Source organism: Triturus cristatus, chromosome 7 (assembly GCF_964204655.1).
Source record: "Triturus cristatus chromosome 7, aTriCri1.1, whole genome shotgun sequence".
Classification (NCBI taxonomy): Eukaryota; Metazoa; Chordata; class Amphibia; order Caudata; family Salamandridae; genus Triturus; species Triturus cristatus.
Genome location: NC_140590.1, coordinates 1,568,061,153 through 1,568,083,026, shown reverse-complemented (window position 1 = coordinate 1,568,083,026; position 21,874 = coordinate 1,568,061,153). Strand labels below are relative to the sequence as shown.

General features: G+C 44.1%; 1 protein-coding gene across 4 annotated transcripts in view; it reads left to right on the top strand.

Annotated features, from left to right (window-relative positions):
• ELMO2 (engulfment and cell motility 2) overlaps positions 1-21,874 on the top strand; it is a 417,013-nt gene that overhangs the window by 339,575 nt on the left and 55,564 nt on the right. For all 4 annotated transcript variants that reach the window (XM_085619396.1, XM_085619393.1, XM_085619394.1 and 1 more), the window contains 5 exons: positions 4,972-5,076; positions 12,102-12,210; positions 12,296-12,432; positions 14,154-14,317; positions 15,005-15,117. In XM_085619396.1, coding sequence (XP_085475522.1) covers positions 4,972-5,076; positions 12,102-12,210; positions 12,296-12,432; positions 14,154-14,317; positions 15,005-15,117 — 628 coding nt within the window. The remainder of the gene's footprint in view (positions 1-4,971; positions 5,077-12,101; positions 12,211-12,295; positions 12,433-14,153; positions 14,318-15,004; positions 15,118-21,874) is intronic.

Genomic DNA, 21,874 nt, shown 5'->3' with positions numbered 1-21,874 from the left:
TTTTTATTTTGTGCGGGAGAGTACTGGCACTTCTCAAGAGAAAGGCTATACTTTTAATTGGAGAGTACCGGCACTTTTCAGAAACAAGCAGGTACTCTGGTACAGAGTACCTTCACTTCTATTTTTCCATTTCAACCACTGAGTACTAGGATCCCCCACAGCAGGCCCTGCAGCTGGTGTTATTTAACTAACATCACTCGGGTCACAGGGCGTTTTATGGGCTGAACCAAGAAGTCCCCTACTTCTAGACATCTCTTTGTACTAAATAATAGCCCTTCACACAGTCTAGTTAAAAGAGTTGGTAAAACTTTATATAAACAAATCTAAGAATCAGCGATGTATGGTCTGCAAAGCTCATGTGATCTGCCCTCAAATTAAATGCATCATGCATTGCAACAAAATAATCATGTAAAGCCCTCAACCATGTAGTCTGCGTTCTTTTTTTGGTCTAGCATTTGAGACCTTGTATATACTTTAGTTTATACTTTTATTTATTTATTTATATGCTTGTAGAGCGCAGGAAGTCAACCCCCGAAAGGGTATCCCCGCGCTTACGTTTTACCAAAGAGCCTCATATTAAACAGAGTAGAGAAAGAAGGAAAAACCTAGCAGACGACAAATAAAAACGTTTTCAGGGACTTCCTAAAGGATTGAAAATTAGTCATACTTTTGAGAGCTAGGGGCAGAGAATTCCAAAGGACATGGCCTTTATAGGACAGGGCTCGCCCTCCCTGCCTGGCTCTTTTTATCCTTGGGATCTGGAGTTGTTGCTGACTGCTGGAGCGTAGAACACGACTGGGTATGTGGAATTTGAATAATTCTTTTAAGTATTTAGGTCCGTTGCCAAACAAACATTTGTGGATGGTGCAACAGATTTTAAATTTTACACGCTGTCTAATTGGCAACCAATGAAGTTTTGTCAGGAGAGGAAGTGATGGAGACCTTGGCTGAGCGTTGAGAACTAGTCTTGCAGCTGTGTTTTGGACTACCTGTAGACTCTGTAGTTGTTCTTCATTTGCCGAGACCAGCAGGCCATTACAGTAGTCCAATCTACTTATAACCAACGCTTGGACAAGAGTCTTCCTATAGGAGTCTGACAAAAATGGGAAGACTCGTCGTAGCAGCCCAATGATCTGAAAGCAGGAGCCTGCTACTTGGTTGGTGTGCTCTTTAAACAGAAGAGGTTTGTCCAGGCGCACACCGAGGTTTTTGACAGTGTGTTTGGGGATAGGGGTTGGTCCTAGATCCGATGGCCACCATTCCGGGGACCACAGAAGTGTGGCCTCTCCAAACAACATTACCTCAGTCTTGCCTACATTACACTGGAGGCGATTGATGGCCATCTAGTGGGATACTGCTCTCATTCCGTCCGCAAAAGATTTTTGTATTGTGGGCGTCAAGGTTTTAAAAGGGAATAAAAGCTGGGTGTCGTCGGCGTACGACACAGGGGTGAAACCATAAGATCTTAGGGCTACATATATGTTAAATAGAGTGGGACTTAGGCATGAGCCTTGTGGCACTCCCTTAGTGAGCTCCCTAGAGATTGAACGGTGGGGGCCCAGTCTTACTTCTTGTTGGCGGTCCGAAAGAAAGCTTTCCAACCAGGCAAGAGCCACCCCATCTATTCCCCTCTCCCTTAGACGACCAAGAAGTATCTCATGAGACACAGTGTCAAAGGCAGCGGATAAATCTAACAGCACTAGAATCATTGAATTTCCTCCATCCAGTGACATCTTGATGTTATCAGTCACTGAAAGGAGGGCAGATTCAGTGCTGTGATTGGGCCTAAATCCAGATTGAGAAAAATCTAGGCCCTCCGTTGCCTCGATGTATTTGGACAAATGAGTGTTTACGTGTCTCTCGGTCATCTTACTGAGAAAGGGTAAGAGGGAGATGGGTCGGAGATTAGAAAGATCGGTCCATGGAATTGCTGCGTTCTTTCGTATAGGGTTCACCACTGTTTTTTTGCATGCAATGGGTACAGACCCTTCTCTAAGAGAATGGTTGATCAATGTTAGAATAAAGGGCCCGAGCAGGGATTGCAAAGAGGCAGTTATTTTAGCTGATAAGAAGTCTTCTAGGGATCCAGTTTTTATATGGCTCATAAGAGAGGTCAGATCAGAGTCATTAACTGCAGGGAATATCGTAAGTGTGGTATTATTATGTGCGGGCAAAGTAAAGAGGGGAGTGGAGTTGTCGCTATTTTAATTTTGATTAGCGGCCAGTAGAATTTTATCGTAGATCAGATTGATTTTACTTTCAAAAAACAAGGAAATATCGTCACATAATTGTTGAGAAAAGTCATCAGGGCTTTTGCTTGCAGTGGGTTTTATAAAGTCCTGAAGAATTTTGAATAATTCTTTGGATCGGTTTCCCGCTTCTGCAAGTTGTTGAGAGATGCTATTCCTACGGGCAAGTTTGATGTTTTTATAGTACTTGGTCTGAGCCTCATGATGGGCTTTCTTATTTTCCTCAGTTCATGTTTTCCTCCATTTTTTTTCCAGCCTTCTACATTTTTGTTTTTCTGCCCTGATCTCTTTGGTATACCATATTTCCTGTTTGGTAGCAGGGAATTGTTTGTGTAGTTTTAAAGGTCCAATTTTATCAATCGCTTCTTTAAGAGAAGTATTGAATTTAGTTAATATGGTCTCAATGTTGTCTGTCTCAGTGGACGTGGGCTGCTTCCATTCCTTTTGCATGTGTATGGACTTTGTGGGCTCTGGTGATCAGCCCTATGACTTGTCTGCCTCCGCTTAGGCACTTTCTTTTCTGTTCAACTGCCTCTATCTAACTGTCTTGATAGAAAACGACCAGTAGAGGTCAGTACTATACCAGAATCGCTTTCTGCTGAGGGACTTTCTCTTTTTTTTTTTTTTCTGGCAACTGCCTCTATTTAACTTTCTTGATAGAAAACGACCAGCTGAGGTGAGTAAAATACCAGAATCACTTTAGCATTCTCTAGATTCCAATCAATGGAAATTGTCTTCCAAGAGCACCCATAGACAATAATATTTTTTTCAAATCTTGTATTTTCAGAGTTATGACCACTGAAGGCCCTGATTTTATTTTAAAAACAGAGCTTTGGACCATACCATTTCCTGCTGAAAGGCTATATTTCTCTCCATGTGTTCCCATACCTGGCGTGTCACGCAGTTTGGTGCGTACTTTCCCTCCATGTTAAAGAACAGTAGATGTTTCCGAACCCAGGCTAATGTGCTGCATAGCTAAATATATATAGGGTCCCAAAGGCGAGACCGATTGCATTGCAGATGCTTGTTCTAATTAGCCCTTGCGGCTCTGAGGAGAGCAAGATTTGAGGGGGAAGGGTGTTGCCTCCACATGCATTCGCTCAGTCTAAGTGAGCGTCTCTCATTGTTGAGTTCAGCATTAAACCAGGATTTGGCGGGATGTTTTTTTGCAGTTTTAGTTTGGCTGGGGCGATTTGGTCAAGGACCTCGATGATGGATTTGTTTTGTGAGGGACTTCCAACTTTAGGGTTCACGAATATCTCATTCAGAATAAAAAAAATACTCAAAAGGAACATTTTCCCAGGCCTGTTGCTTTGATTTCTTTTTTGATTTTTCAAATTTTTATTTTAAGCTCAAACTGTAACCTCACTCATGACCTGTTTCTCAAAGGTATGAGGGCACACTCCTTATCCTGAATTATGATTGGTGATTTCTCAACTCAGTAATGGGATTTGTATTCTCTAATTCTGGCAATATCATCACATTTCCATTTTACTAAATGTAAGATTAGTTACTGGGTTGTGAGGTTTCTTGGAAGGTTCTTCCCTTGCTGGTAGTTTTCCTCACTGGTAAAGCTTGCAAATTTTCATTCTATCTAATACGTTCCTTTATAAGGTGGGACTCCAAATGGAACACTAAAAAACGAATGGGGGTTTAAGTGGAGAGGGTTTTCAGTGGAAAACATATTCACATAATTTTTTTGCAGATTTTCATTTGTCATTGATATTTCCTATTTATACATTTTGATCTCGCATGTACTTCGGGAAAACTGCATCAGTTGGACTTTACCAGGAATACTGGTGCTGCCCCTGTGAATGCCATCGAAGCCAGAATTTTGCTCCAACATAGATCTAATCTTCCATTTTGGTACTGCTGTGTGAGCAATTTTCTGATCCTTTTCGTACCATTAAGAACGAGGCCATTGCCATGTAGCCAAACAATGCTTTCCAGATGCTTAACCGAGTGAAGCCGATTAGAGGTTAAATAATTCTCAATGTGAGAAAACCATGTGACAACCAATTTTCCTCCCAATAAGGTATGTTTACAATTGGCTAAAATATCTTGGGGTATAGGAGACCCGGTTAGATTTTCTTTTGACGTTTCTTTAGATCATAGCACTTCAGCTTGATTTTTAAGCAAACACGACACTGTTTCTAATTTGTATTTATATAGATGAACCTCCCAATCAGTTGTTTGCATTCTGATTCACAGTGATCGTCTGACATGCATTGCTGGTATTGTTCACTCAAGGGTATGAGCACACAAAGGAACGCTTTATAACTTGAGAGCACACCTTTTGTTGGCTCTTTATGAAAGCCCTTGCTTGTTGTGTTATTTGTTGGTCGCGGAACACAAAGTACACAATGAGTAAGGTAACTTCTTATGGGTGTAGTTAGTTGCAAAATATAACTGGGGTGTGGATGGGTATATCTTGGGTCCACGGGTTACACTAAGGTACTGAGTATTTGTGCGGGTTTTCTTTAAATTAGAGGGATAATTGTGATTAAATACAGAGTTTCTTGGATCCACTCTTTCCTTATATTATGTGGCAGGTCAAGATGATCTGAGTAATTCTAGGATTCTGGCTCCATACATCTTGGAGGTAAAGTGAGGAGTTTTGATTGAGAATGGAGAGGGTGTAGAAACAAGTTGCTTCTTTTCTCTGACTGCATATGTACTAATGTTGCATTTCACCATTTCATCTTGCCGGAAAATCTTTTAGAACCACATCAATCCTGCGTTGGACTTCACCCAGACTCCCCCTGGAATGCTGGCCTTGGACAACATGCTGTACTTGGCAAAATACCACCAGGATACCTACATCAGGGTAATAATTTGTTCCACTACTACCATTTTTTGTGTTTCTGAATGCTCCTGTCCTATGTCGCTTGCAGTAAGTAGCACAGAAATGACAGGCATCCGTTATCGCTACCCTCATGACCATTATCCTGGTTGAGTTTCTCACATTAATACACAAATGTCACTGGGTAGAAACTTGATGAGCCATTTTGCCATGGATGTTTCACAGTTCTTCTCGTAATGTTGGCCCTGACACTCTTTTTGCTTCCTCCTCTACAGGCTTTGGTTGCCTTAATTTTGCTTTTGTATTTATTTCAACCTTGACTTCAGTTTTCTTTTTGTTACAAAAGCATGATTGTGTGTTTTATGTACTTACTTGCACTTTGTGATCTTGTGTTCTTTGGCCACATTGGCATATATTTGTCATTATCTTAGTACCTTGCGTTTTTATCCCTGCCACTGAGCACAACAACATATTTTATAATATTCATATTTCTCATTGTAGATATCAAATATTTTACCACAGATTCTGCCTCAAATATTGTTTGGTTTTTGTTTCTTTCGTACCGTGCACTATTTCTGAACTCTGGATTAAGTGTGTGCTTGATGGCTCTATGCAGAATTGATATTTTTATTTTATGCTTACTTTGCTCATTATTGCATTTTAAAATATTTTTATGCTTTGCATTTCTAACCAACTGCACAGTATTAGAAGTGTGTACAATTTGTTTTCTGGTCTAGAGAGACCTGTTTTGTCAACACATGTGAGAACCGATTTTATTATATTTGTACTTAGGTTTTGTCCTTGTTATATTTATTCACAAATTGTGTCCTCTCTCCATGTGCTAATGCACACTTTTATGCTAAGTGATTTAAGCTTATCTTTTTATTTGTGTAAGCAATGTGTTTTACATAGCGCTGACATGCCACTTTTGACTGGGACACCTTTGAAATTATGCGCCGGCCATATCATGTACAATCTCTGAATTAGGGAAGCTTCTATGGTCTGCAGTCAGTCACAGATCCTCCACAGGCCACTTAAAATAGATTGCATTTATAAAGGCTGTGTTCTGTGCACACCTAGTATTTTTGCCTTTCTGACACATGTTTTTTATTCCCTCAAATAGGGTCAAAACTGTTTTGTTACTTATCACTCCATTACAAAATGAATGCAGAACACCTAGATTAAAAAACAACTTAAAATATATTACTTTTAGCTTTTTTGTGCAAATACATTTATTTTGTGTTTGCAAAGCCTACATTGGCGTTGTCTGGCTCACTTTCAGGTGTCTGTTTCTCTCAGGTTGCCCTGGAGACACAGACTTTTTGTAAAGCTAGGCTTCTCACAACAGAAAGTTTTTTGGCTGGCTTTGAGCTGGAACACCCACAACTTGGAGCACCTGTTTCTCCTAATCCTTCCTGAAGCAACAGTTCGGGACAAAGGACAGGTCTGGCCTAGAAACCTTCTCATCATGAAAAACAGAACTTCAGTTCCACCCCTCACTCCTGCCATCCACCAAATAGCAGTGCTCAGGAAGACGTCTGCATCTCTTTATCAAACAAAAGGCTTCCTGTAATTTCTAAAGGTTGTCAAGTCTCTCTCTCTCTCTCTCTCTCTCTCTCTCTCTCTCTCTCTCTCTCTCTCTCTCTCTCTCTCTCTCTCTCTCTCTCTCTCTTTCTCTCTTTCTCTTTCTCTTTCTCTCTTTCTCTCTCTCTTTCTCTTTCTCTTTCTCTCTCTCTTTCTCTCTCTCTTTCTCTCTCTCTTTCTCTCTCTCTTTCTCTCTCTCTTTCTCTCTCTCTTTCTCTTTCTTTCTCTTTCCCTCTCTCTCTCTCTTTCTCTCTCCCTGGGTCTCTTCCTCCAGCTAATAGAATGCAGGCAGTACACTTCCACTGTCTGGGAAGATATTCTCACCTTCATCCTGTGCCATAATAAACCTGGGGCATCCAAATTGATCCAATTTTGCTCTGATACTTAATACTATCAGGCCAACTTCAAGGGTACACGTTAGAAGACCTATACTCCAGTGTTTACAGAATCTTCATTTCGATGTGTGCATTAGATATTTGCATGTACTGTTTTCATTATTTAGCTTTCATATTTTCTCAAATTACTTTGATCATGAGGTTACTTCTTCATTCATCACAGCCTAAAACTCCTGATATTTCCCTATATATGAATCCATTACACCTGAGCTCTCCTGTCCATGCTGAAGCAGTGGGCTAGCAGTAGTGGACAGACTCGTCTGATTCTAGGGCCTATCAAAGTATGTAATATAGAAGTATCTCACATGCAAATAAAGATGTTTCCTTCTAAGGTATTGCATCCCCAGAGTGCATGCTATCTCAAGTCTACTATATATTTCTAAAAACCTGCATACAAATGTTGACCTTCCCTTGAAACCTCAGATTGTTGCCACTAATTTTTTCTTCTGAATGACCATCTCCTTACTTTCCACCCTTTCCATGCCTCCTCTGTCAAAGTACAGCTTATTTTCAGTCATCTGCATTTTTGCCCTAACCTGTTGCTGTATTTCTGCAAACTATCCACACCACAAAGCTCACAACCTGTCCTCCTTTGAAAGTCATATCTTGCAACCTAGCAATACATAATCTTTTCCCACCAGCCATCTTCTTGAATCATGTACCTCTCCCACAACCCACACCACTAATGATCATGCCTAACTCCAGGTAATTTAATCCACTTTAAAGACACAATAGAAAAATGCATGGAATGGCCTCCTTGAGAGCACAAGACTATCCCAATATCCAACATTAACCAGACACCACTGGATTAACCATTAACCTTGGGCCCTGGAGCAGTGTTTTGCCCAGCTTAAAGCGCTTAAATGCCTCGTCAGTGGTATCAATCAATCAATCAGGATTTATAATGCATGGCTAATCACCCAATAGGGTATCCAGGCGCTTAGAAGAGAGAACTGGTACCAGGCCGTCATTGTATTTTTTTTTTTTTTAGACAATGTGTTCCTTGAGTGTGATTTTGGTTTCCATGATGATTTCAAGTGATTTGGCATTGTCTGAAACTAGGGGTTTGAAGCCCTCAAGGTTAATTGCATTGTTTCTTCTTTGTTGTTCTTGGCAAATAACAAGAATTCTGAGTTGGTCTGCGTGAACCTTAGGTAGGCGCTGGACATCGAGGTCTGAATGACCAATCGGAGTATGAGGCATTGGTAATCTGAAGCAGAGGAGGCTTTCAAGTAGAGTTGTTTCATTGCTATATTGGTGAGACTTGATGATGTTATCTATGAGCAAAGCACCAAGCAGCTGTATGTAGAGGTTGAAGGTTACAGGTGACAGTATGGAACCTTGGGGAACTCAGCAGGTGATAGGAACTTCTCAGACCTTGAGGTGTACATGGGAACAAACTGGCGTCAGTTGGAGAGGAAGGAGAAGAACCAGTGAAGGACATTGCAGATGAATCCCTTTTGAGACTCCAAGGTTCGTATAAAGGTGGGATGGTCGACTGTGTTGAAGGCAGCTGAAGGGTACATCAGTATCAGGAGGCGGGGTCATCTGTGCTCAGGGGAGCATTGTTTACAATGTGTAAGGTAGCAGTGTCTGTGCTTCAGCATAAGCTGAAGACTGACTGGTAGTCGTGCAGGAGATGGTTACCATTACTGTGGTTGAATTGATCAGACTGGATTTTCAGTGATTTTGCTGATGTATGGTTGGTTAGTGATGCCTCAGTAGATGGCAGGGTCATCTGGGTCTAGTGTAGGTTTCTTTAGGAGTGGGAGGATCTGGCCGGTCTTGAGAGCTTTTGGGAGGATGCCTTGAGTGAGGTAGGAATTGACAGTTGTGCACAGGGATAAGAGAGTGTTCCCAGAGATAGCTTTCATGAAAGTCAAGATCTCATCTTCCTAAGAAGTGGCTTGGAGGTATATGATTAGGTCTACAAGATCTGCAAGATAGAGGGCTTTGAATGATGACCATTGCGGGATTCTCGGAAGGGGGTGGGCTTAAGAGGTGAAGTAGGCTTGGTGTTGTTGATGTGCTGTTGGATCTTCTGTATTTATTCAGAAGAGGCTGACAGCATCGCACTTTTTTGTGGCATGAGTATTAGGTTGATCTGGCATGGGCTGATGCAGTGCTTGATCGTCTTGAAAAGTGTTCTGCTTCCATTGGTGGCTTTATTGACGGTGTTGGTATAGCACTTTGCTTTGGCTGAGTGATGAGCCCGTAGCAACACCAAGTGGAACAGGTACAAACTCAGTCCGCCCTCCAAACATAGACCTTTGAAAAACAACACAGGACTAAGCATAAAACTGTTATTTCCATAACAGATAGAAAACCAGCAGGACTCAAACTAGAATGTATTGTGTCCCCTAGCTCCACGTCGGCTTCCACTCCAGAGAGAGATCATGCAGTTGGCACTCGAAAGGCCAAACTTTGACCCCATTCCACAGCGGAATCCAGTGTGGTCTGAATTTTTCTGGCCATTCATGGCTCCAAATCAAGTTGAGGCCTTCAAGGAGTAATGGATTCGCTGTGGGCCCTAGTCCGACTTGTGTGGGGAACATGTCACCCTATGTGCACATCACAAGTCGGGCACTTATTTTTTGGGGGTAAAAATACATAGGTAATGCTTCTTCTAGATCTATTCATACATTGTCCAGAATGCAAGTGTTCAATTCTTATGTGCAGCATTTACCGGTGGAGCAACCATACATATTCATTGCCTCTCCAGACAGCCTATATGTGACGAGCATGAAGGTGAATACAGAGTTGAAGAGTGTGTGGTAGCAGTACAGCATGTTGTTAAATGTTATAATTGAATCATGGAAGATAATGAATAGATTGAGGGACAGAAAAGTGATGATGTCCTTAAGACTGATTGTAAGAATGCTAATGATGGATGGCCTGATTTGAAGCATCTTGCAAGCCAACTAAATATTTTAAGGCAAACCTCATCCAAATTATATAATGAGTCTGGTTGTTGTTAAAAGATAAGCTCAAACTACCAACCTGTGTGTGACAGTGATTTTGTTAGCACATAGGGATTTTGCTGACAATGTCCTGATGGCCATGGGTAGACAGACAGTTGGAAAGGTTTGTCAACAACTGCAAAGAGTGATTATGTTTCAACATACGTTGGACTTTGAAGGATACACTGTTGTCACCAGCCTTTGGGAGAAGGTAGATTTGGATTTTGCAAGATGTCTGTTTTGGTGGGGCCTACCCCACTGTAATCCAACCCTGTTAGGTCTCCGCCAGGCCACTCTCTAGCACTGGGCAGCATATCCACTACTTTACCGGAGGCCACACTGAATGCGGATTAGGAGCGGAGTTTGGCTAGGATGGCTAATGTCACTTAATGAGATTAATAAGGCACAGCTTTGAAGATATTCCTGCTGTGCCTGTCCCTCAGGACCAATATCCTGGACACCTTGAGGCCTTTTTGGGGTGAACTCCATCTTGTACAAGAATTTTGGAGTGCTCCACATGGCAAAGATGATGAAGGGAACATGGACTCTTGCCCCGGCATCATTATCCTGATGATGGACTATTTAAACTTCCAGAAGGCTTGTGTTGTACTTCACTGGAGACAGCATTTGACTTCATAGGGGTCCCCTTCTGAAAAAGGTGCCTCATGTTCTGTTGTCCTGAATTTGGGACAGCAATGCCTTGCCGTATGCACCATTAAATGCTGTTTGTCGGCCCTCTTGGCCTTTCTACGTTTGCCTGATTAGCCCTCCCTGGGGCCTTAATTTGGCTATTACTCTCTTATTGTGCATTCTGTTTGAGTATACATGCAGCTATTCTTTAGGGCTACTTAACTTTAAACTGTTTGTCACTTTACAATTACTACTGCACACCCTGTCGGTGAACTGCAGGTGCTGTCAGTACAACCACCATATGCAATCTTCTATCCCACTTTCCCAAAAAAACTGGTGCTTTGGACTCTGACATTATGTCTGACAAAAGTGGTGTTGCCTGTTAAAACCAGATACATTTGGGACAATTTAACAGGCTCCCTACTTTCTTCACTGCTCTCTATGGAAAAGGAGACGGCTCTCTGGATTGACCCCAGAGTATCTAAGGAACTAAGGAGCACCGGGTGGAGCAAACTGTTTTGTGGAGTACTCTGCTGGTAAGAAGAGAAATGTGGGGTTATCTGTTGCTAACAGACCGGCAGTCCAGAAATAGACCTTATCCGGAGGGATTGTTCTCTGCATACAAATGTTATGCCTTGGCCCAAAATGAGACTTTTGTGGGCCTTCACTGGCCATAGCTCTGGTAGAATGAGCCCACTGTGGCATTGCCTTCTTCTGTTTTCCGGAAGAATTCACCTGTCTCGTTAAAGGTGAAAATTGAAGGGTTTACCTTGGAGGTGTCACCGGCTAACTCAGCGGCAAGGAATTGTCTTTTCTACCTTTATAGGCTTAAAATAAATTTTCCTTTGTTGTATCACACCAGTAGGCGCCCTTTGGTTTGCGATTCGATTTTTGCAACGCCATTTATACTGATGCACTGCTACCGCATCTGTAGCCTATTTCTTAGAAGCCAATTTAATTTAATCAATGCTTTTTTAAGAAGACAACTTTGTGATGCTGTAGGGTTAGCAAAGAGAATCCACACATTAACCGTAGAGGGAATAGCTCGCCACATACATTCCTTTGATCAGGGATCTCATGCAGCCCTTCTCACCCCTAGCCCCCTCAAAGTTGTAAGTAGAGATCGGAGTCTTCCAGTCTCTTAAAGCATGCATTATTAAAGTGCATGTCTGCCCTTTAAATTCAGTACTTCTGGCACTCCAACCTACGTAATATTCATTTCAAAGCTGTAGCTTAATGACTCAACCAGCCACCTAGGTCTTCACACCAGGTCACACCTTGCTTAATAGCTCATACTTCTGTTCTTTATTTAGGCATAAAATGAAAGGACTAATCTAGTCAGTAGCCATTGATACAACTCAATTTATCTATATAATACACAATCTGTTTTGCATACATTTATGTGAAATGATGTTCTGTGCCATTATTCTGCATGTATTCTTCTGCTTTTGGTCACTGTGGCTCACATTCACTTCTGCAGATCGTGCTGGAGAACAGCAGCCGTGAGGATAAGCACGAGTGTCCATTCGGACGAAGTGCCATCGAGCTCACCAGGATGCTGTGTGAGATCCTGCAGGTTGGAGAGTTGCGTAAGTTTGCCTTGAGTATCCAGGATATGTGTGCAGAGATAGTCTGGTCTATTTTTACTAACCCAAGGTGTCTCTCTTTGTAAAGCTAACGAGGGTCGTAATGATTACCACCCAATGTTCTTCACTCATGACCGGGCTTTTGAGGAGTTCTTTTGCATCTGCATCCAGCTGCTGAACAAAACATGGAAGGAGATGAGAGCCACAGCAGAAGATTTCAATAAGGTGAGCTCTTCTGTCCAGGGCAAATGTGTGCTGCGGACTCTACTGATGACTGTGTGCTGTGTTCCAGATTCAAAACCAGAGGGGAGGTTAGTGTAAGTGTGAGCAGTGTAAATGTCAGTGGATGCTTGAAACTCCCCAGAGACAAGAGCACAAAGCAACAACTCGGAAAAAAAACTAGAAAGTATGCTTCTCAGGTAACCCTTCACCTAACCCGCCGGCTCTACCTTGGTAACAACACTAATTACAGTTACATCTGTGACTGTATTTTGAGTGTATGCCCCATCAATACCGTCATCTGTTTTAATCTGGCCCATTTTCTAAACATCTTTCCTAATCTTGTTGCTTCCTGTGTTTTGGACATGTCTGTTATTGCCTTTACACCAATCCCTTAGGAATCATCATGGTAAACTCTTGTAAACAGTTTTCTGTACCACGAGTAGTATTCGGTTGTACCATAAAAATACACAAAAACAAATGCACACGCAAAGGTTGTGTATTTTCAGATCCCTTTCTGCGACTTTGATCAACGAGATGTTCATGAGAATCCTTTTAAACTATATGCGTGTAGGGAGAGTTCCTCACTAAGGTCTCAGTGTGAACTCGGTCTTTGCTCAAAGGCTTGCAGATGGTAAATGTAGCTGTTGGAAGGTAATTAAATTAGATGTTCTCACTTTTGATATATGGCTGAGTATATAATTGAACTAATGTGTATAGTAAGATCTCTTCTCAAAGGTTTAGATGCTGAGACGTTGACTAGTGCTGGTGGTATCTCAGAACCTACCACTGTATCTTAAGCTGCTATTGCATGCCACCTGCTATTTTCTCTGTTTATTGCTGGTATGAACAGCTGTCCATGTCTGCTATATATAGCTTGCTGCTGCTGTTCACTGCTGGTATTTCAAAGCCAAATATGGTGATCACAAGAAACCTGTTTATCCTTCCTTTGCAGACATCTTTGCCTTATTTAATAAAATTGATAAACTGCAAATAGGTGGTTACTGATATTTCATGACTGCATGTGGTCTACTTGTTTGATGTGTATGCCCTGCTTTGGTTGGTTTCTCTGCCTTGTACTGAACGCAGATGTTCTCTGCCTCTTGCAACCTGCTGTGGTCTGTAAAAGTTGCTTCATATTGATTACTGCACCAGCTAGTAGGAGACATCTATGGCTGCTACTACTGCATGATCCCTATATTCTGCTTTGTTCCTGTTGCTGCCACTGTCGGCCCCTTTCAGAATCCCCATGCATGCAGGTCTATTTGATTTTGCTTGCTATGAATCCTGCTTCCAGCCGGTATCTGTTCTTATTTTCTTGACAGTGTCTGTTCCAGCGGCTGCCTGCCTTTTTCTGTGAATGCTGCTTCCTGCCGATGTCGGTGCTTGCTGCTACCTCTGAGTGTCTGTGTCTGCTAGACCCTGGTGTCTTTAGTTTCCTTATCTCAGCCTGTACCTGATAGCTTCCATTCCATTTGTATTTACTCCTGCTTGCTGTCTCTTCTCATGTATCCACTCGTTAGTTGTGATAATATAACGCTCTGCATTTTTTGCTGTCTCTTGGTCTATCACTCTGTGCCCCTCTCGTATTTCCCATCAGTATTTTCCATCCAGTACCTTAAAGTTGTTGTTGTACTTTGTTTCTTATGTATGTTGTGGTTTTGACAACCCCTTCTAGATCGTGTTTGCTGTTACTTAGCTCTGACCTGTTTCTCCACTCTCATCAGGTGATGCAGGTAGTGCGAGAGCAGATAACGAGGGCTTTACCTTCCAAGCCAAACTCTATGGATCAGTTCAAGAGCAAACTGCGCAGTCTGAGCTACGCGGAGATCCTGCGATTGCGGCAGTCAGAACGAATGAGCCAGGATGACTTCCAGTCCCCTCCAATCGTGTGCGTAAAATGGTCACATAGATTCACCCATGCACCCTTTTGGCTCATGCAGATGCAAGGACACTAAATAAGAGATCGGGGGGCACTTTGTCCAGAACCAGGGAAGGTGGGTCCTGGGGTTTCTCTTCAAGAGATGCCAGTAAATAGTCTTGAGCCCTGTAGAAGACGAGACACTGTCTCATACCCTTCAGAACAGGATCCTGCATACAGCGGCCCCTGGAAACCGTGTTTTATGTTTTGAGACAAATGGATCTCAGACCCCTGGGACATATCAAGCCCAGGAGTGCAGCTTATCATTCTCTAGGGTGCAGTGGTTTACCTTCTTGAACACAGACACAGTGTGTCTATCCTATGAATGAGAAAACATCTTGGGGACCCAGGAACTGAGATACTCTGGCCCCGGGGACATCCATGCAGCATGACATGCCCCATCATACCTCACACTATGGAAACCTGTGGGAGTGCAGAAATGTGTAGTATCCAGTCTCCTGGTTCCCCTGGAATGTGGAATGTCTGGTCCTCAGGCATTTGCCACTAACCATCAGGGCACCAGGGATGAGACCCAGGCAGAGAATGTGTCTCCATGAACAGAGTATCTTGACTAGAGGTTTGGCAATTCCTGTGGCAGTACTTGAAAAAACATTTTGTTCTTGCTTTAAGGCTGACGAAGAGTTTTTTTGTCTTTAGAGAGCTGCGAGAGAAGATACAGCCTGAGATCATGGAGCTTATTAAGCAGCAGCGACTGAATCGACTCTGTGAAGGAAGTAGCTTCCGGAAGATCGGGAACCGCAGGAGGCAAGGTGAGAACCTCAGACCATTTGGAGTGAGCAATACGTGGACATTGTGAATTTCAGCCTGTAATTATGTTATTCCTAATCCATGAGGTTTTACTTGTGATTGCGTGATATATAGGTGAGGTTTTTCAATGTCATTAGTAGTTATGAGTGCTGAATTTCTACCCCACCAGTATTGTGCAAATCGTAATCAGGCATAGGTGTTATACAAGCCTTATTGTATAAGGTTATAGAGAACAAGTTGTTTCAGAAAGACAGTTCATCTTTTTGCATTTGATCAGTTTTTCTAAATCGTTAGATTAATTAAAATCATACAATAAACTCCTACATAATAAAAACAAAAAACACGTTGGAATTCTGTCTTTACACACAGAATCTAAACAAGCATTTGCAATGCAATAGGTCTCGCATTTACGCGAGTTTGAGTTATTGGCATTGTAAATGATCATGCCCTTTATTTATGTTTTCAAAACAAATAAAAGTTGTACATGTAAGAATATGGGGAATGTATGAGGGTGATATGTATACACCTATCAATAGATATGCATATGCTAATATGCTATTTATTACCATTGTTGAGTGTGGGGTGGAGCCACGACTCCCTCCAGGCAAGATCTTGAATGGGTCATGATGCCCGTCTCCTTCCTCAGTAATGGTAATTAGTAGTATATTGCACTTTGCACACTTGCATATATGGTGTATGACATGGCATTTGTTCATGTGTGTTTAACAAAAGGTATTTGAACAAAACAAGGATGCAAGGGTTAGTGTGTGCATTAAGTGAAAAACACTTTCACAAGGCCTCTGACTATTAGAGTTGCTTCCCTGTGCCAAGTAATTGTAACATCAATCTGGTAGAACATAAGAAAAAGTATCTTAGCGACAACTACAGCTTCTCGGCATGGGTATCTGTAACAGATTCACATACTTAAATTATACCCTGACAATAATTCAAGGATGGAAATGTGCGAAAGATCAAATGCTGGAGAAACTGACCTTTCTTCATGTTAGTTTTGCTTTACTGTGGTAATAAACTGCGCTGGAGTATTAAATGCGTGCATGACACTTATCTGGCCACATTTGACTTGCATGGCATAAACACACAAATATGCCATGCACTTGCTATTTTGAACAAGTGTATTCTTAAACAGATTCACATATTTATCACTACGGAACAAAGGTGATATTACCATAGCAGAGTATTACTCACTTGGGGGAAAAAAAAATATTAATGGCTTGGAGATTCTATTCCAGACTCCCCTTACAGCAGAAAACAGCTGAAGCCATCCTCATACGGCTAGATGTGCCTCTTCTCCCTGACTGCAGGAACAATGAATATGAATCCGAGTGGATTGAAGATTTTAGATGAATTGAAGGTTTAGATAGCATGTTAGGTGAAGTGAAACGGAAGCACTCATTTGGCTGAATTCACATGACTAACTACTAAATCTTTTCCTATAACCAGATATTTGGCAAGCGCCTCATTATACATCCCAACTTTTAAATTCCAGCTGCTCGCATATATCCCTTGTCTGACCTTCCCCCTGCCATATTGGTTGTTGACAAACCTTGCCTAGTTCAAGTGATAAAGAATATAATTACAGTATAATGAGGAATGTTGCATATACAGCTCTATTTATCTGAGATGACACTTAAGATGTTAAGTTACTTGCACACTCTTGGTGGCATTTTCATTTAGTACCAACCACGAACAACCGTATTACTACCAAGATTAAATATCAGCAGCTGAGAGTAATTCAAGCAATCGGCCCATCACTTTTTTGTTTTCCTTTAATATGAAAGCCTCAGTTTCATTGAACAAAAATTCTACTAAAAGGTAAAGAACCTCCCACCTCCTTCGAGGCCGGAAAACATGAAACTGATTTTCCCTCTTCCCCACATAATCGAGTTATTGTTTTGGTGTTATTTGCACTTCTCTCCTGGCTTACACTGTGTATGTACCACCACCTTTAATGCTGCAGACAAAAGCCCAGTCATGATGCTCTTTAATGCCTTTTTAAATAACCGCTTTTAACCTACTGGTCTTATGCAGCTCTAGGAACAAGAGTTAAAGCCGGGTCTTATTTTAGCTTCCAGTTCCCTTTCATAGGCATTACACCCCCACAATCAGGTCTGACTTTAAGATGTCGAACCTGAATTCCTATTTTGCTGGCCATTAGCTGTCCTTTTCGACAAATGTTTGCCTCCATTGTCCACCCCCGTAAGCTAGGTGTCATCTCGAATTGTTTTTATCACTTCTCTTTTGCAGAAGAAGATAACCTTCCTGGTATTAAAGGTATAATGTAAGCTATTGAAGATTAATCTGAATGCTTGGAATACCACAATCTTTGGAATGCCACGTTTTTTTCTAAAACCTAATGTTAAGCCACCCTGTAGGTTACCAGAAAGATGGTTTATGAACATTTAGCCTGAGACCTGAAATATGTTGAATCTGAAATTTGAAAAATGCTCCGTATAACACAGGAGACCAAATCATGCTAAAGTGCAGAAAAAGACTATACATCAGTCCACATGCTACATTATTTAAAAAAACACAACCATAACATTTTTTATCAGATTACATTTTCACATTTCATGGCTAGTAAGGTGCATTAAGCTGCTCGGATATTCATAACTTATGGAGACGTTGGGAAGATTGCATTTATGCTGTGTACAGCTATTAAAATGCATACCGCTCCTCAGACAAAGATAATTAGCCAGGGTCTGGGCGCAGATTAGGATCTCCGTCATCAGCGAGCCATTTTAGTTTTGAAGGTTGATCATGTCACCATTCTGAAGGGTTAATGTGACAAATTGAAGTGCACACTTGTGAATATGTATGCAGAGGGCATACATAAAAGCATGTTGACTCCTAGAAATCTTGACTTTTTAAATAAAAGATGGGAGGCGATTTATCTTGGGGGTCTTGTTCAGGAATGATTTCTGACAGCGTCCTGCAGGCCAAGCAGCTGATAAGAGCGGGATCATGGCTGTAATGGATCTGAAAGCAGTGTTGTGTTTTGTCTGCTTACTTCATTTCAGATTGCATCAAAACATTGAATTGCTTTCCTAGTTCTGCATTTTGGGGGTGGGGGACTGGTAGTAGATGAACAGCAATAGGCTTTTGCTGCAGTCGCTTTTACTTTAATTTTCGGTCAAACAATCAAAATCATTGTTTTAATTATGCCCAGCAGCCATGTTGAATCTGCCATACAGAACCTGGTTTGCTCTGCGGCGAAATGTGTGCACCTTCTCAGGCTAGCGTAGTACATGATGCAATTGGAGGTGGAGGTGGAGCTGAAGGCGTGGTCCTTAGAATCGATAATTTTAACCACATGTAAATGCTTATGTGCAACTTTATTCGTTGCTATATGTAATGCGTTTACGTTTTAATTTAAATTGCGAACGAGCAAGAATTGTAAAGCATTGCTTGTCTTTCTTGAAGAGATAGGCTGATTATTTTGAAAAGTACATCCATATATGGCTTGCTTATTTTTGTGCAATGTTTGATATCTTATAGCATTGCACTGTGCTAGGTAGGTCGCTCCCCCTCCGTACAGCACCGCCTGTGCGTCCTGTCCCTGCCACAGCTGCCGCTGCTGAGGAAGGATGAGGCCCTCCTCCATCCGCAGGCTACCACCTGCGCCTCATCCCTGATGGCCAGTGGTAGGCCTTAGGTCTGTTCTGTTGTTCATTGTACTGCCCGTATCGTTTTCTCTTTTGCTGTCTGTGACTGCTGTTGTCTGTCTTCCCCCTGTGCCTGTATTTTCTCCTGTACCCTTCTTTCCTTCTGTTCCCATCGTCACCCCGTGATCTGTGCCCCTTTTTCCTTCTGTGGTCTGTGCCCCCGTGATCTGTGCCCGTTTTTCCTTCTGTGACCCCTGTAATCTGTACCCGGTTTTCCTTCTGTGCCCCTGTGATCTGTGCCCGTTTTTTCTTCTGTGACCCCCGTGATCTGTGCCCTTTTTAGGTCTCGCCTGACCCAGCGCAAGCGCTGGTCGGGCGATACTTATTGAGAGGGCTCCAAAAAGTGCTACCAGGCCAGCCTAGAGCTACAGTTTATGTTTGATCGCGATCACTTTCACGGCCGCTTGGCATAGCCAATAGGTCTCGCTTTTGGGACCTTATAAGTATTTAGTTATGCAACTGTTGCATGGCTAAACACTTATAAGGTCCCAAAGGCGAGACCTATTGGCTATGCCAATGCTTGTTTCCTTCTGTGCTCCCGTGATCTGTGCCTGTTTTTCCTTCTGTGCCCCCCGTGATCTGTGCCCTTTTTTCCATCTGTGCCCCCTGTGATCTGTGCCCTTTTTTCCATCTGTGCCCCCTGTGATCTGTACCCGTTTTTCCTTCTGTGCCCCCGTCATCTGTGCCCGTTTTTCCATCTGTGCCCCCCGTGATCTGTACCCGTTTTTCCTTCTGTGCCCCCGTGATCTGTGCCCGTTTTTCCTTCTGTGACCCCTGTGATTCTGTGCCCTTGCCCTCCGTGCCGTTCACCGCTCCCGCCGCTGCGTCCCCCTGCGGCCCTGCCCCCCTGACTGTCCTTTCGCTGCCCCTACATCCCGCCTCCCAGCTGCTCCTCCCTCCCACCTCCCCATATATGGTGGCCGCTGCATGGCTGCGCAGCGGACGTGCGCAGCGGGCGCGCCGAAAGCACGCCTAAGGTAAGCCCGTCTGCTGCCCGTCCGCACCTGGACCGCGCCCAGCACCAGGACCCCTGGCCCCCGCGAACGCCATGACGCCCGCCTCTGCTACGACTCCAGCACCCTCCATGCACTCAACGCCGGACGATCACACACCTGCTGCCGGGCCGCCCCGAAGCGCACCCAAAGACCCTTCTCCTGCCGGAACTGCAGCTTCACCAGCATCCGGCCCACCAACCCACCTACCAAAGAACCCAACCACCTCAGATGCATTCTTCTCAACACCCGCTCCGCATGCAAACACGTCGTGGAACTCTGGGACTTACTGGACTCCAACACCCCAGACGTCGCCTTCCTGACGGAGACCTGGCTGAACACCTCCTCGGCACCCGACATCCCGGAGGGCTATAAAATCACCCGAAGGGACCGCACCAATGGAGTAGGAGAAGGAATCGCCATCGTCCACAGGAGCTCTCTCAAAGTCTCAACCAACCCTGACGACACCCTCAGCACCGCCGAACACCTGCACTTCCAGATCCACACCGATCCCAAAACTACCCTCAGAGGAACCCTCATCTACAGACCCCCCCCCCCCCCCCCCCGGACCACGAGCGCAGTTCAGCGACTCCATCACCGACCTCGTCACCACACACGCCCTCGCCTCCACGGACTACATCCTCCTCTGGAACCACCTCGAGAACAACAACACCACCAATTCCTCCACCCTGATCCACAACCTCGCCAACTCGACACTACACCCACCCACTCCGCCGGCCACACGCTTGACCCCATCTTCTCCGCAAGCTCCCACGTCTCCTTCAACCACACCACCGAGCTCCACTGGACCGATCACCGCTGCATCCACTTCACCTTCCGGAATCCCACCATGCGCCGCTGCTGGAGCAAATGTCACCGAAGACAAGCTTTCCACCACCCTCGCCTGGAGCCCACCCCCAGATCCTACCGACCCTGACACCGTCGCTCGCAACCTCAAACAGTGGATCAACGACTGCGCCAACACCCTCGCACCCCTCAAGAAGCCCTCCAACACCCACACTAGCAAGAAAACCAGCTGGTTCACCGAAGACCCCCAGACCTCCAAGCGAACCTGCCGAAAACTCGCAAAAATTGGATCCGTGAACGAACACCGGAAAGCTACACAGCCCACAAGGACGCCACCCGCAGACACCACCCCCTCATCAGATCTGCCAAAAGGACCTCCTTCAAAGACCGCCTAGACAACAACGCACACAACAGCAAAGAGCTCTTCAACATCGTGAAGGAACTCTCCAACCCCAGCTCCAACACCAACGACATCCCACCTTCACAAGATCTCTGCGACTCGCTGGCCACCTTCTTCCATCGCAAGATCGCAGACATCCACAACAGCTTCAATGTCGTCACCACCCCGGCAACCACTGAGACCCCCTGCCCCCACAACAACCACCCGCACCAACCGCCTGATCGCCTGGACCAACATCAACGACGACGACACCATCAAGATCATGAACACCGTCCACTCCGGATCCCCGGAAGACCCCTGCCCACACCACATCTTCAACAAAGCCAGCAGCACCATCGCAACCCATCTCCGGAAAACCATCTACATCTCCTTCGAGACAGCGACCTTCCCGGAGAGCTGGAAGCACGCAGAGATCAACGCCTTACTCAAGAAACCCAAGGCGGACCCCAAGGACCTCAAGAACTTCCGACCCATCTCCCTGCTCCCGTTCCCAGCGAAGATCATCGAAAAGGCTGTCAACAAACAACTGACCAGCTTCCTCGAGGAGAACAGCATCCTGGACCTGTCCCAGTCCGGGTTCTGCAGCAACCACAGCACCGAAACTGCCCTCATCGCCGCCACCGATGACATCAGGACCCTGCTAGACAACGGAGAAACCGCGTCCCTCATCCTCCTGGACCTATCAGCCGCCTTCGACACGGTCTGCCACCGCACACTACGAACATGCCTCTACGACGCTGGAATCCAAGAGAAGGCCCTGGACTGGACCTCCTCCTTCCTCTCCGCCCCCCCCCCCCCTTCCGCTCCGAAGCCACCGAGATCATCTGCGGCGTACCCCAAGGCTCATCCCTCAGCCCAACGTTGTTCAACGTCTACA